This window comes from Acomys russatus, chromosome 13 (assembly GCF_903995435.1).
Source record: "Acomys russatus chromosome 13, mAcoRus1.1, whole genome shotgun sequence".
Classification (NCBI taxonomy): domain Eukaryota; kingdom Metazoa; phylum Chordata; class Mammalia; order Rodentia; family Muridae; genus Acomys; species Acomys russatus.
This window is the reverse complement of record NC_067149.1, coordinates 65,038,183-65,053,821: the sequence shown is the minus strand read 5'-3', so window position 1 is coordinate 65,053,821 and position 15,639 is coordinate 65,038,183. Positions and strand designations below refer to the sequence as shown.

Below are 15,639 nucleotides of genomic sequence, written 5' to 3'. Positions count from 1 at the left end.
CATGGAGACTCTCTACTCACCTTGGTACTTTCTGCTTGTTGTGCTCTGATATCAGCGAAGCAGGCCCAGAGTGGGATAGAACCGTCGGCTTCACGTTGTCCTTAGGAAAGTCAGTTCCAGGGCGTGACCAGAAATACACCTTAAGTTTAATGATCTATCTCTTTGTTTGTTTTGCATGGGAAATGCACGTGCCTCAGCAGGGGTGTGGAGGTCAGAGGACAACTCCAGGGAGGCTCTCCTTCTGCCGCATGGGTCTCAGGGCTTGAACTCAGGTCCGTCAAGCTTGGCTGTTAGGACTTTACCGGCTAGACATCTCCCAGCTCCAAGAAGTATTTTAGTTTGCTATTGAACATGGTGGGGAATTAACCAGTCATTATTTGGATAAGTTGATGGTTTCTAAGGTCTCCAGCCTGTGTTGACACATACAGCTGTGTGGTGAGCACTTTTGTGTGGATGAGCTTCACACAGAGGAGCCTACCAAACTTCCAACACATCTGCCTTTCCTTCCACACATGCCTTAAATAAATGTTACTACTGAAACATTAAGTTCAAATGCCTTGGTATCTTAAATTGGGAAATAGAGTATTTTCATATTTGTTTTTTATGAATAATCAGGGGATTATTACTTTTTAATTTGATATTTTATTAGCCTGGTATTTAGTGGTATTATGGCTCTTTGCTTCCATTAGACATCCTAAAGTGTCATCGGCAATTTGTAATGGTGGGATTAACTCTTAACAGTTCTAAGACAAATTTATTACTAGGCAATGTAATTAGATACATTCTCCTCCTCCCTGTATAGGGCATTGTCTCAAGGTATTTTCTTCTAATCCTGTCACAGGGTAGTGAATGAAGACTATAAATAGATTAAAACCAAATTTTAATGATATGGAGTAGTAGGAAACGCAGAATTGTAGGCAGCTGTGTTTTAGGGAAATTACTCAACTTTCCAGAGCCAACAGAAGCAAAACTGGACATAGGATACAAGCTACTGTCCGAGGCGATGCTTGTGTGGGAGATGGCTGGGCCTGTGTAATCTGGAAGCTGGTGATGAAATGTTCCCTACTAGGGGAAGACAGAAAAGAAGAAAACAATTTATCTGCTTTGTCTTTGAAATAAATTGAAAGAATATCTCTGATGTTGCCTATCTAATGCCTGGTTTGCACACATGTCCTTTGGTCATTAATGAGCGCTGTTTGCCGTACTTACAGTGTAAATGAATCTGAGCCTTCTTTTGAAGCAACCCGAAGGTATTATTTCTATTTTCACCCGAGTTTAATAAGAATAACTTCCCCCCTTCAGTCTTTAATCTCTTGCCCCAGTTACCCTCTCCATTCTGATAGTGTGCAGTCATTTTTAAAATGCCTACCGTATTTCCAATGGCAGTGGCTCACAAAAGGATTGGTCGGTCAAGCTGACGCCCGGGGGTCTCAGTACTTTAAGCGCTGAGGCAGGAGGACAGGCTTGATCTCTAAGCCACTCTGCCGTCTTTCAAGTTTGGCTGAAAATCAAGCTGTCTGTAGTAAAGGAGCTTGAGGGCTCACTAAATAAAAACTCTAAGAATTAATACATCCATTGACTGTGCATCAAATGATATCTCAGTATGGTGCTGAGATGGAGAGCCCAGTGGTTAGCTCCTCAATGCAAACAAAACAAAAACTCAAAGAAGCTTTGGGTTTGATCCCCAGCATCCAAAGATACTTCCCCCAACTAAGGGGGAAAGGCAGGCAGACATGCAGGACTTGGGGACCACTGCCTTCCTGCGTATGTACTTATTTAAAAGATGACTGTCACACTAGACTTTAATGTTCTCCAAAGCCTAAGACGCCCTGCTTCCCAATGACCAGTTAGCTTTTTTCAATTCTTCTTAACTGCCCTTCTCCGTTAACTGTAATCCCATTGTTATAACAGACAGATCATGAACTAACTGTAGAAGTCTGACTTCAAAGCTCATCCCTTCCCTTCCCCAGCCTGGTACCATCATCTTCTGCTTCTTCAGCACATTAAATGGCAGAGTCATTTAATGTATAAGCATATGATAGAATTTGCAAGCTAAAGAAATAGAAAAGAGAGGAGGAGTTCATCCGTTTTTATTTATTTATTTTTGTCTTTCTCTTAAAATATTTTATTAGTTTTTTTGAGAATTCCATACAATGTATTATGATCCTACTCATCTCTCCCCAACTCCTCTCCTTAAAAATATTTTATATGTTTGAAACACGGGCCTCCAATGTGTGATTTCAACACTGAAATGCATTCCTCTAGGTACCATTTGTCATTCTGAAATATGTATGCATTACCTATGGATTTAAAATATACGTATGTGATTAAGCCACAGATGGATGTTCTCGTTCTAGTTTCAGTTCATGTTCCTTATATGTCACTGTAAAAAAAAATCCACCATTTCATAAAGTGAGTTTAATACAAGCTGAAGCACCTGTGGCTACTAAAGAGAATGACTTATTAATAACTCTTTAATCTCAATTTAAAAAAGAAAATTTCTCTTAGCAGTTTGTAATATTAAGCGCTTCATCAGCACAGGAGAATCAAATTTTACTCATCACGGTTTAATTCAATCCAGATCCCTGTAATTTATTTAATAAGTGCCTTTGCCTTCTCTTTAGTTGTCTGCCTTTTTGTCTGATGTGCTCTCTCAGCTCTCCTTTCCCTTAGTCGTACAGAAATGCCCTGCACAGCACTTTGTGTAATCTGTGTTGTTTGGCCTCTTCACAGCAGAAGCAGGTATTCTGTGGCTTATGCTGCCCAGAAGCCCTGGCTCCTAAATGCTACAGTCGAGGAAAATATCACCTTCGGAAGTCCTTTCAACAGACAGAGGTGACTTTACATGTACAGCTTTTGCAACTGATATGACGGCTTGCGATCCATGAGTTTAGTCCAATTCACTTATTGAGAAACTAAGCCCCAAAACTAAAGGGGGCACAGACAAGAGGGAGAGAATCATGAGGAAGGAAGGGATGGAGACAGAGAGGAAGGGACAGAGAGGGGGAAGGGAGGGGACAGAGAGGACGGGGGCAGAGAGGGAGAGGGGAGGGGCAAAGAGGAAGGGACAGAGAAGGGGAGGGGGGACAGAGAGGAGGAGGGGAGGGGCAGAGAAGGGAAGGGGAGGGGCAGATAGGGGGAGGGGAGGGGAGGGGACAAAGAGGAGGGAACAGAGAGAGAGAGGGAGGAGGGGACAGAGGGGAGGGGACAGAGAGGAGGAGGGGAGAGGCAGAGAGGAGGAGGGGAGGGGACAGAGAGGAGGGGACAAAGAGGAGGGGGCAGACAAGGGGAGGGGAGGGGGCAGAAAGGGGGAGGGGAGAGGACAGAGGGGAGGGGACAGAGAGGAGGAGGGGGGCAGAGAGGGGGAGGGGAGGGGACAGAGAGGAGGAGGCAGAGAGGAGGAGGAGAGAGGCAGAGATGAGGAGGGGAGGGGACAGAGAGGAGGGGACAAAGAGGAGGGGGCAGACAAGGGGAGGGGAGGGGGCAAAAAGGGGGAGGGGAGGGGACAGAGAGGAGGGAACAGAGAGAGAGGGGGGAGGGGACAGAGGGGAAGGGACAGAGAGGAGGAGGGGAGGGGCAGAGAGGGGGAGGGGAGGGGCAGAGAGGAGGGGACAAAGAGGAGGGGCAGACAAGGGGAGGGGAGGGGCAGAGAGGGGGAGGGGAGAGAGCAGAGCGGAGCAAAGGGAAGTGAATAAGGAGCAAATACAATAAACTTGGGGAACATCTGTATTTTAGAAGATCCTGAATATCATTTCTCCCAAAGGTACAAAGCTGTCACCGATGCCTGCTCACTTCAGCCAGATATTGATTTGTTACCATTTGGAGACCAAACTGAAATCGGAGAGCGGGTGAGCTAAATGTAGTTGAACTAATAATGCACAAAAATTGAGAAAAAGTTGCCTGCTTGTCTTTAATCCTCAGAACATAATGAAGTCTGGGGTCTTAGAAGTTGGATGTTGTTCCAGTGACAAGCCTCAACGTGTAAGAGTGGGCATCACCTGATACCATCGTCCCTATGTACCCATTGAGATAATGCTGTGTGTATTTCATATTGTGTTAGCCACCCAGGGCTTGTTGGGGTGCGTGGAGGTGCAGGACAGTGAACTACCACCACTGGTTTTGACCAAGCATGCTTTTTTGCCTACTGGTTCTGCTGACTTGAGTTGCTTTGGAAACTAAGATTGCTTCTGACAATTTTTTCCAGTCCCATCAACATCTATTTATTTTATTAAAATGTAATTTGTCTTTACACACCCCTATTTCATATTGACATCATGCTTTCCTGAGCAGCTGAAAACGTTTAGACCTGTCATCTTTATTACACTAATGATTAACAAAAATGGTAACCCTTATAGGTCCAAAGCTATGCTAGGAAAAAGGCTAATGTGTGTTATCTACTGCGATAACAAATTCTGTCACAAGTGAGTTTGTCCTCTGCACAGTACATCTGAGGATAACACAACTGAAGAGCTGAGAAATTTTCCCCACATGCAGTCAGTCTCACCTGCTCATGATTAGCCATCTTATGGACCATTCTCTGTAGCAGCATCATGTCTACTTAAGAGGAGTCGCTTCATGTCTGAGCCTTTACCTTTGTAAAGTGAGAGCAATCCTGATCTATTAGGAATAAAGCATAGAAAATTGTAATACCACATACACAAGCTTGGTACATAGTAGGCGCTAATTTAATGCTAATTATTAATTACCATTAGTGTTTCATCGTGACATGAAAGAATATTGTTGTGGAGCATATTTGGTATAATTTAAAATATCAAATTACAGAGCTATGTATTGAGAGCTGGAGAGAGGGCTCAGCAGTTAAGAGCACTTGCTACTCTTGCAGAGGACCCATGCTCAGTCTGACCACCCACCTAAGATAGCTTACAACCTTTTATAACTCCAGCTCCAAGGGATCTGACTCCCTCTTCTGACAACAGGCACCTGACACTCATGTGCACATATGTGCACACAGGAACACACAGGCACACATAAATATTTTATTAAAAATAAAGTAGAAATCTCTGAGAAGAGCTATGTGTCAAAGTATAGGCAAAGCAGAAAAGTAAAAAATTTGGAATTGCTTGTCTTTGGCATGCAGCAGGAGTGTGGGTTATTAATGCTTTCTACAGTAAAGCTCTCAGTCAGCGCAGAGAAAGAGTAATATGCATGGTTGAAAACTTCTGAAGAAAGTTTAGCTACCAGTCACTCGGGGAGGCAGAGGCAGGCAGATCTCTATGAGTTCGAGGCCAGCCTGGTATACAAAGTGAGTCCAGGATAGCCAAGGCTACACAGAGAAACCCTGTCTTGAAAAACAAAAGCAAGTTTAGAGATGCTTGGATTTTAGAGGTAATCTTTACCACCAGGTCCTTATTAGTGATGAAAGTCGCTCTTTCTGTTGTTTCTTTTCCAGGGTATCAACCTGAGTGGCGGCCAGAGGCAGAGAATCTGTGTGGCACGGGCACTCTACCAAAACACTAACATTGTCTTCTTGGTAAGAATATGAACTTTGATTTTATTTATAATTTGGTTTTTTACCTCTGGGGAAAAAAATGGGTCTTTAAAATGCCAAGTTGGATAACTGAGGGAAAGCTGGTTTGATTTGTGGAATTACAGAATACAGAGTGAGCAAATCCTTATAATACAATTCAGCATATCAACACAAAAACTGAGAGTTGGTGGATCTAGGTTGGTGTTCATGAAATTGCAGTAAAAAACACTGAGACACTCTAAGCAGTATCCCTTTTTTGTTTGTTTGTTTGTTTTTTGTTTTTTGTTTTTTCAGGACAGGGTTTCTCTGTGTAGCCTTGGCTGTCCTGGACTAACTTTGTAGACCAGGCTGGCTTTGAACTCACAGCGATCCTCCTGCCTCTGCCTCCCGAGTACTGGGTTTAAAGGCGTGCGCCACCACCGCCTGGCGTATCTTTTTAATTTTTATTGCATTTATTTATTTATTTTGTGTGGAAAGGGGAGGTATTGCTTGCTTGCCATGGCGCATGTGTAGAGGTCAGAGGGCAAATCACCAAGTTGGTTCTCTCCTTTCAACATCTGGGTCCCAAGGAGCCAACTCAAGTTGTCAAGTTTGGTGACAAGTCACAGTTAGCTTTTGAAACAATTTGTCAGCTCCTGGAGGTAATGGTTTATCTGAGTTTCTTGACAAGGAGAATTATTAATGAAGGAGTGTCGGTGGTGTTGGGTAATTAAGCAAGATCTCCTCCTCTGTATTTTATGACAAAGTGATAAAGCTCAGAGAAGAGGTTGCTGGTGGACACAGGGATATTTAAATGGACAGTCCATTGCAGTGGTGTGCAGCGCAGGCTGTAAATAAGAACCACCTGTGATTATTCCTAAAATGATGGCAGGCTTCGCTCAGCAAGCATAGAACCTGCTTCTTGAAGATGCTTCAGGTGGTTTTCATGTATCCACAAAATTTGTTGATTGTATTGGTTATAATTTTGCTATGGTTTAGTTTCTGCTGGAGGTAGGGGGCAAAACAACAGCATTTATAGAGAGTGGAGATTTTACAGTCCAGCAAAGAATGTAAACGTATCCCTCTCCTGTGACATTGTTAATCTCTATTTGTAAATCTGCTCATAGAGGCTTTGAACAGTCACTCCGCTGTGTCTCTTGAAACTTCAAAGTACAAGTTGATTTTAGAGTTTCCTGCTGAAGTTGAAACTATTTGGGATAGAATAGAAATATATTGAAATTCTTTCAGGTTAATCCTTCTTAGATTAACATAGGGAATGGTGTCACCCTTTGTGGGCTGGGTCCTCCCATACCAATTAATATTATCAAGACAATTCCCCCACAGAACAGTTCCCCATGGCCAATCTGATCAAGACAGCCCCCACCACCACTTAAATTCTACTCCCAGGTGATGATTATACATTGTGTCAAGTTGACAGTTAAAACTACCATGGTACCATGTAAAGTAGATCATTTTCTAAATAGTATATAGCAGGTCATTCTAAACTAAAATTAATCAATGCTTAGTAGCAGCAAAATGTTACTGAATTGTTTTAATAATTCATCAAAAATGATAGCTTACTCTTCCATGGTTTAAAAATTCACGAAGGGCTCTCAGCACAATGCTATAGGATTTGGTTTTCATGAGCAAGCTCTAAGGTGTCAGTGCTTATTTTACCATTCCTCTCTCCTTCCCTCCCTCTGTCTCCTCCTCTCATTCTTCCCTTGCTTCCTTCTCCCCTCCCCTCCTCTCCCCTCCCCTCCCCTCCCCTCCCCTCCAATCCCCTCCTCTCCCCTCCCTTCCTCCCCTCCCCTCCTTCTCATCTGTCCTCCATAGTCGCATCTCTTGTGCTAGGTGGAGAAGCAGTGAAGAAAAGGTTGTTACTTTAACCGTAACACTCGTATGTAATTGTAATATAATTGCATGAATGCTTTTCTATTTTTATTTCAATGAATGTTTTCATACTAGCCTCAATACCATATAAAAATAAGCACACATTAATTCATTGACTGTAAAAGATGCTTATCAAGACTGGATAGGTCAGACATGGTCACTCATACTTGTGATTCCAGAACTTGGGAGACCAAAGTAGAAGGGTTGGTGTGAGTTTGATACATCCTGGACACAAGTGGAACGCTGTCTCAAAACAAACAACAAAAAAACACCAAAGATGATTTATGGATGTGTAGTAAACAATGTACAAATACATTCTTTCCCCTGAGGAGTTAGGGTACATGCATGTCACGCTAAGCCACGTCCCTAGCCAATCAACCGTATACTCTTGAAAAGAAAAAATAGACACTTCATTCCATTTACCATTTCAAGATTCTTTTTTTGCTTTCTTTGGAGGAAGAACCTTCTCAACATGTTACTAAACAAACTGAATCATGAAGCATGCTTTCCAATCCACCATATGTGAGCTATGATTAGATCGTATAAAAGGTCGCATGTGATTCTGACACTGGTTGCCCCAGCACCAAGCCATGCCATGTATGGGGTGACAGTCATTGCCAATGCTCTTTACAGCCATGATATTCCTAAGCATGGTATATATACTAGTGCATTTAATTCACATGCTAAATACTTGATTTTTACATTAGTGTTATTACTGGCTTTTATAGATGAGAACAGCAGGTCTTTGGAGGAGGGGCTTATCCAAGGTCATATAATTAATTACTAAAGCAAGAATATAGATAGGGGGAGGGGCTTGATTTCATATCATGTTTTTTCTAGTCCTGGAAAACCTAAACCCACGGCTTTGTGCATGGTTGGCACGTACTATACCAATGAGCTATATGCTCAGTCTTCTTTTTATTTTGAGACAAACTATTGCTAAGTTACTCAAGCTGTCTTTGTATTTATTTTTGAGGCCAGACAAACCTTGAATTTGTGACCCTTTTGTCTCAACCTATTGAGTACCTGAAGTGGCTGGCCTGAACCCCTGGCTGACTGGCTGGAACTTTGAATCATCAGGATCTCCTGTGGGTCCTGGAAGATGAGACATTGTCACTGTGGCACTTTAGAGAGACACAGCACCAATCTACCACAGCATTAATTATAAGACAATAAGAGTAAAATAGCACTTTAAAATGATTTAAGGAAGCACTGCATTATTTTATTGGATCTTTGCATCACTCTAATGAATTTTCTGACAGGGCTTTTTTTTTTAGTGACAGTGGGGACATTGCCCTGAAGAGAGAGGGTGGTTGTAACTACTTTTCAGTTCTCTCATTTACAGCACTCCGCTTACTGTCTTATGGCATTTCCATTCAGAATTGTGTGGGAAATTGACCCAAGTCATTACAAAAACTAATTTCTAACTTGTATCTTTTTCCATATGAAAAATTTTCTGTACAAATGATTAGGGAGATTCCGGTCTGTAAAATAAAAGATGCTCCAGGCCTTACAGGAACCAGAAGCAGAATTTGTGTCAAAAGCAACCAATTTATCCCCTATAAACGTTCTCTGAATCCTCAACTCCAGTGATTGGCCGGTAAATCCTGTGACCAGGCTCTTACATTGTTGCCAGGAAGAGGGAGTGCCCTGTCCATGGTGTCCTGAAAGCCTGCTTGAGTCCCTTTCCCACTGCTAGTATGGCAACAGCGTATTTGGGATGATTACTTTTGAATAATCTGTCCTCTAGAAGAGCATCCATGGCTCCTGACCCTTAGCTATCGCTCCAGATCGTCTGTGACACTTTTTAAAAGCAAGTTATTGGGCTGTGGGAAGGCAGGCCAATCTCTTACATAGTCTATTTCATCAAATGTCTTAGAACTAGTTGGTGTTCATAAAACTAATCCAAAGGTTCAGGAAGATTTTGAAACATTTCAAAGTCATTAAAATTTTTTCAAATATTTTAGAAAATTCTGTCACTAATCTATTTCATTTCATTACTTTCTGAAATACATTCATAAACCCAGATAACATATAAACATAAAATTATATCCGTATATGCTAGGCATCTCCATATACACATATATACACATATAATGACAATTGTCTTACTATTTCACTATCTAGAATATCCTCATATTTAAATGGTTTAAATAAGCTACTGTATGCTTATCTCTGTTACTAAATGTATTTATATAAAATATTTAAAGATATTAATTTGCCCAATTATGTATAACTGTGATACCTAAAAGAAAGTAACTGTTTAATTAGTAATTTTTATTTTTCCTAAGATTGCTCTTAAATTCTTTAATAAAATCATTGCTATTGTTTCTGTTTACTGATCAGAGAGTAATTGAATGATGAATAAATATTGAGCTAATTATATTACTCTCTATAATGGCCATACATATAAACTGGCTGTAACTTCTAAACATACTTGCTTTATTTCATTGCCTACATAATCAGTCGATAATCAATCAATATAACTTATCTGTATAGCAAATAGGATTATGCTCTCAGAGTTATGTACCACAGTGTGTAGAATTGATGAAATAAGAATCCAGCCAGTTCTTCCTTCGGCCCAAATGTGGACATTGATTTGAAGGTTAAACAAACAGTAGAATAACAAAGAGATAAATACAGCAAAGAAGACATGGTCCAACAAACTCTCTGTTCTTCACGTTTTTTTTTTTTTTCTCACTTTTAAATTGGTTCTTTGAGAATCTATAAAGGAACACAGTATGGGGCTCACTTCCCTCCCTTCCTGCCCAGGACGATCCATTCTCTGCCCTGGACATCCACCTGAGCGATCACTTGATGCAGGAAGGAATTCTCAAGTTTCTCCAGGATGACAAGAGAACGGTTGTCCTTGTGACTCACAAACTGCAGTACCTGACACACGCTGACTGGGTGAGGCTTCTTGTGTCTGTGTGGCAGCCATACTGTACAGACATCACCTGGGAAACACTTCCTGAGATAAAGGGCAGTCACTTAGCTACTTCTGGTTTTTGCTGTTTCTGCTCCTGTGCCCCTTCCTAGATCATAGCCATGAAGGATGGAAATGTGTTAAGAGAAGGGACTTTGAAAGACATTCAGACCAAAGACGTGGAGCTTTATGAGCACTGGAAAACCCTCATGAATCGACAAGATCAAGAGTTAGAAAAGGTAAGAAGGGTAAAGTGCTCTGTGTGGTCACTAGGGATGGTTTTAAGGAAGAGCCACGCTGATGAGATGCAGGATGCTCTGTTACAGCCCTCATCGGATGCCCAAGGGAACTGCATCTTCTCATGTGGTTACTGAGCAGGCCACTTTGAATCTATTACATTTTATTTGTTTATTTGTTTCTTTGCTTGTTTATTTATTGTGTACATGTGTGTGTGTGTGTGTGTGTGTGTGTGTGTGTGTGTGTGTGTATACTACACCAGTGGACACATGTGTAAAGACTAGGAAGTAAACTGGGTATCTTATTCCCATGAGAGAGGATCTGTCACCGCACCAGGTTCTAGGCTGCTGGCCACAGGCACCACCTTTGTTTTTGTCTACATGTCCCCTGCACAATGCTGAGGTTACAGCGTGAATGTGGCTACTGAGATTCAGCCTCAGGCCCTCATGTTTGTGTAGCAAGCAGTCCTCCCCACAGAGCTGTCTGTCCTGTCCTGTCCTGTCCTGTCCTGTCCTGTCCTTTGGGTAAAGTGCTAGCTGTGTTTTGGCTTTGAGCCATTTGGAGTACCTGTCTATCTGCAAATTGGATGGACTGTTATCGAGGACTGTGGCCTCCTTGGTTTTCCTGATTTATGTGTCTTGCTCATGATAAGGTCATGTTCGTGCACTGCCTACAATCAGAAGTCGAGGTCAAAATAAGAGCTTTGAAAGAAGGCAGAGCTGTGAGGGCGGGCTGAAGGCACCAGGTGTGCCTGGAATAGCTCTGAGGGTGAATGGAGCTTAACAGAAAGAAAAATACAGCACCTTTTGTCTTTTTGAGACTCCACAATGCTTTTCTTACATACTCTCACTGAGTTCTCATGAGAAGTTATGATGAGTAAGCACAGAAAATATTTCCTCACTTTTACAGGTGAAAAAATTGGGGCCCAGAGAAGTCAAATAATTTTCCTGAGCTGCACAACATGTGCTAATGGCACTGATATGTTTAAAACCCTGAGAATGGTACTAATAGTATTAAAACCCTGAGCGGCACCACATATGCTAATGTTACTGATAGTATTAATACTCTGAGCAGCACAGCATGTACTAATGTTACTGATAGTATTAATACTCTGAGCAGCACACCATGTACTAATGGTACTGATAGCATTAAAACCCTGAGCAGCACAGCATATACTAATGGTACTGATAGCATTAAAACACAGGTCCACATCCAGTGTAGCTGTGCCACAATGCAGCCATATTAAATGAAGCAATGGTAGAGCTGGAAACCAGACTCAGCTCATTTTGTGATTGGGAGAAGAAATAGGAAACTGAATTTTCAAGTCTTTGAGAGCTTTTGCTTTGGAAGTGTGGGCTGAGATGTGTCTAGAATTTAACGCAGTGGCCAGGAACGAGCTTTGAAAATTTAAGCCGTTATGTCATCCAGGTTTTTTTTTTTTTAATCAGAAATTTAAATTGTATTGTTTTAAGAAAGAAAAGCAGAACCTACACTTCCATAGAGAAAAGATCACAAGCCTGCACACATCTCAACATTTCTCTGTCTCGTGACTTTCTGAAGATCTCAAAAGCAAACCCCTCAAGAAAGAAAAGCACGTGTGAAAATGTGTGCAGAGAACTAGACAGATCACAGAATTGCGGGCTCGGGATGTTAGGGGCATAGCACAGTGAGCAACGCCAGTGCCCAGGGAAGCAGGTGGGAGAGCTGCCGAGAAGCATTCTGGAGGTGGCGCCCAAGTACCGTTGTTTCCAGTGCTCTGAGTGCCAAGGGTGAAATAATATGAAGTCAATTTCAGGAGCAGGACAATTTATTGTTTACTTTGGAAAGAAGGATCTGGAAACAAAACAGACAGAGAGGAAAATACAGTCTGCCGAGTGGGATGGTGATGTTCTTAAGCAAGCCAGGAAGAAAGTCTATTCAGCTGTATTTAGAGATGAGATAATCACTTTCGATAGCACAGTTTCCTAATCAAAGACAGATAGCAGGGGAGCCATCAGGCGCGGGATGAACATGGGCTAGGGCAGGGCCATGGCCAAATCAGCTGGGAGGTGGAGTGGAGACCAGGAAGAGCCAGACCAGAGCCAGAACCTGTCCGCAATTCCCAGCTGAGGCAGGAGAGGGGTTTCTGCCACCTACAACAGGGCAAGGTACCCACAGGGCTGCTGCTCGCTTTTCAAGTATGAGAACCTGAGGTTGGACTCGTGGGACTCAAGTAAATATTCACTGAGTATAAATGAAACTGGATTTGTATTTACTTAGCCCGTAGGTCAACACAATAACTACTTAGCCAATAATTAGCTTGTTTGTGAACAGTTACTTTCAAGAACATTTGATTTTGTGTGGGGGTGGGGGTGGGGGGGTGGTTTAAAAAGCAAAGTAAGTGTTGGGCTTTTACATGATATTCTAGGAGCCAGCTTTTCTGTTTGGGTTTACGCCATTCCATTCCAACATTCCTAGAGGAGAGAGCTCCACACTCACCTGATGTTTGGTCTAGTCCACAGACGCAGCCTGGTCTTCACATTACAAGCAACACTAGTGTCTTTGTAAAGTCTAGTTGGGATGGAAGATGCACCAGCTGTTGCTGGCACTCTTTCAGTAATGAATCTAGAAACACTGGAACTTTCTAGAATGTGAGCCTTCCAAAGCACATTTCACACGAGGTTAAAAACAACAACCCTCAGGGAACTGGTCGCCAAAAGTCCACTGGCTTATTGATGTAGCCGCCAAACCGTTCCGTTGATGCTGGCATCGCTTGTTTGTTTTAGGTTTTTAATGTATTGGGCCACACTGGAGGCCACTCCTGGCTAGTGTCACTTACCATGGTCCTGGCTCAAGTGTTCGGAATGCAGATTGGTTTTCCTTGCAAAGGCAGGTGACTGTCCCCCAGCATCGGGTTTAACGTGCCGTGGAACTTAGATGGTCTTGCTGGCCCTCTTAGGCTGGGGCATGAAGACAAAACCCTTCCTTCTTTCTCAGGCGGACGACAGGCCCCCACAATTCTACACGCATGGCAATTTTGATTTCGTACTTTTCCTTCTTACTTTTCCTGCTTATCTCTTCCCTACAGTGTCCTAAGCATGGAGGGACACCCCCCATTATCTGTTTTATTTCCTGTCCCCTCCTGCTGCCACTGAAGTTCCTTGTACAGTTCCCTCAGTGATGTGCTGAAGGAGTCCATCCCAACTTACCCACTTGTAGTCATCTTGGATGCCTGATACCAGTTTATCCAGACCAGAACTACATGCTGGGTTTGTTTGTCTACTTCTTGAGATGACTGACCTCCATATGTAGCTCAGGCTGGCCTGGACTTTTCAGTAATTGCAGCCTTCTGAGGGCTGAGGTGGCAGGCATTGCTCATCACGCCTAGCTTGAATATTTTTCAAAAGAATATATTTAACATAAATGAATCCTTAGGTTAAAATAATTGCTTAAAATTGACGTAAAAACAGGAGGGGTCTCAGTGGTGAAGCTGTTTGAAAGCTTAGTTCCCTGGTGTTGTAACTCTTTCTGGTTTCCCATTGGGCCACACGTCTGAGGACAGAACTGTCCATAAGTGTCCAGCAGTGGTCCCAGCACCTGCGACAGGAGTCCTGCATTCCAGAGCGAGCCAAGGGCCTGGGACTGGTATAAAACCATCCAGTGTGTCATCTGTGGGTGAGTTAAGCCCTTCTCCAGACAGATGCCCCTTCAACGTGAGCATGTTGCTCTCCACAGGACATGGAAGCAGACCAAACAACACTGGAGAGGAAGACTCTCCGCCGAGCCATGTATTCAAGGGAGGCCAAGGCACAGATGGACGATGAAGATGAAGGCAAGCATTGTTGTTGTTTTGTCTGAAACATTCAGACAGACGAGTATGTTGTGAGGGGGTTTGTCCAAGAAACTGACATATGAGCATGCCACACGGGTATAACTAGCTGCTTTGATATTGTGATATTAAACACAATAAGGGCAAGGCAAGGCTTATGTCCCCAATAGCATGCCTCTGTGAGGGACACACTCAGTGAGTGTCTATGCAGTCACGTCACGTGTCACAGAGGATGGAAAGACCAGAGCAAATGGAAAAGCCTAATGTAAAGACTGGATCAGGTTGCTACTGAAATATTCTTTACACATCAATAATGAAAAATGAAAATATAGGTAAGGCAGTGCCTATGTTTGATTCATTCAGTCAGTCTGCATGAAGATGTTAGCGAGCCAATTTTTCATTTCAGTTTTCCCCATCTAATACTAAGTTCTGAAGAAGAAGAAAAAAGATTTACTGGAAATTTGAAAAAAAAAATCACCTAAAATCATTACATTGTCTTGTCACGAGTCACCAAGAAACTTTTAAAATAAATAATTTAAATAAACAGAGTAAATGCATTCCTTAGGCTTCATTTCCTGTGTATATTTTATTTACTGTTTCCCTTTTACTGTCCAACTAAGAAATAGGGACCATTGTAATGTGTAGGTCGAAAGCACTGTACCATCTACGTATTTCAGATATCTCAATGAATGCTCATGAAGTAAAATTGAAAAAAAAAATCAATGAATGAAGGGTTTTTTTCTTTGTGAGAAGACACAGGCTTCTGCAATTCTAAACCAGTTATTTCTAATGTGTTTTAAATATAGAGTCAAGCTCAACTATCTTAAGACTCACTTGTTGCAGTGGAAAATTGATCACTGCAGAAATTGATGCTGTCGTGGGCTTGCTGGGTAGACACAAATTCCACAGCTACTCTTCTCTTGGTGCAGATTTCTAAGTTCAGAAAGCCACAGGTTAAAAATAAATAAATGTTTGCAATGCAGGAGCATGTTTTTATTGGCAACACAATCCCATTATGAACTCGAGTGTCTAGTCTACTCTTTAAACCTAGAAAGCAGCTGTCTGATCTTTATGTGGATTTTATATCTGTTCATTCACACTTCTTCTTTCTCCCTCCCTCCCTCCCGTCCTTTCCTTCCTTCCATCCTTCCTTCCTTTTTCTTTCTTCTTTAGACAGGGTCTCATGTAGCCTAGGCTAACCTTGAACTCCCCATGTAGCCTATGGCTGGGTCTGGCCTTGAACTCCTGATCCTCCCATCTCTGCCTTCCAAGCACTGGAATCACAGAGCATGTCACAATATCTGACCA

At 42.3% G+C, this 15,639-nt stretch overlaps 1 protein-coding gene across 1 annotated transcript in view; it reads left to right on the top strand.

The window, feature by feature from the left end:
* The window catches only part of Abcc9 (ATP binding cassette subfamily C member 9), a 100,445-nt gene that overhangs the window by 47,913 nt on the left and 36,893 nt on the right, over window positions 1-15,639 (top strand). Inside the window, exons 17-23 of the mRNA XM_051155545.1 lie at window positions 1,212-1,250; window positions 2,734-2,835; window positions 3,764-3,848; window positions 5,411-5,491; window positions 10,133-10,270; window positions 10,400-10,525; window positions 14,238-14,334. Of these exons, the coding sequence (XP_051011502.1) occupies window positions 1,212-1,250; window positions 2,734-2,835; window positions 3,764-3,848; window positions 5,411-5,491; window positions 10,133-10,270; window positions 10,400-10,525; window positions 14,238-14,334 (668 nt within the window). The remainder of the gene's footprint in view (window positions 1-1,211; window positions 1,251-2,733; window positions 2,836-3,763; window positions 3,849-5,410; window positions 5,492-10,132; window positions 10,271-10,399; window positions 10,526-14,237; window positions 14,335-15,639) is intronic.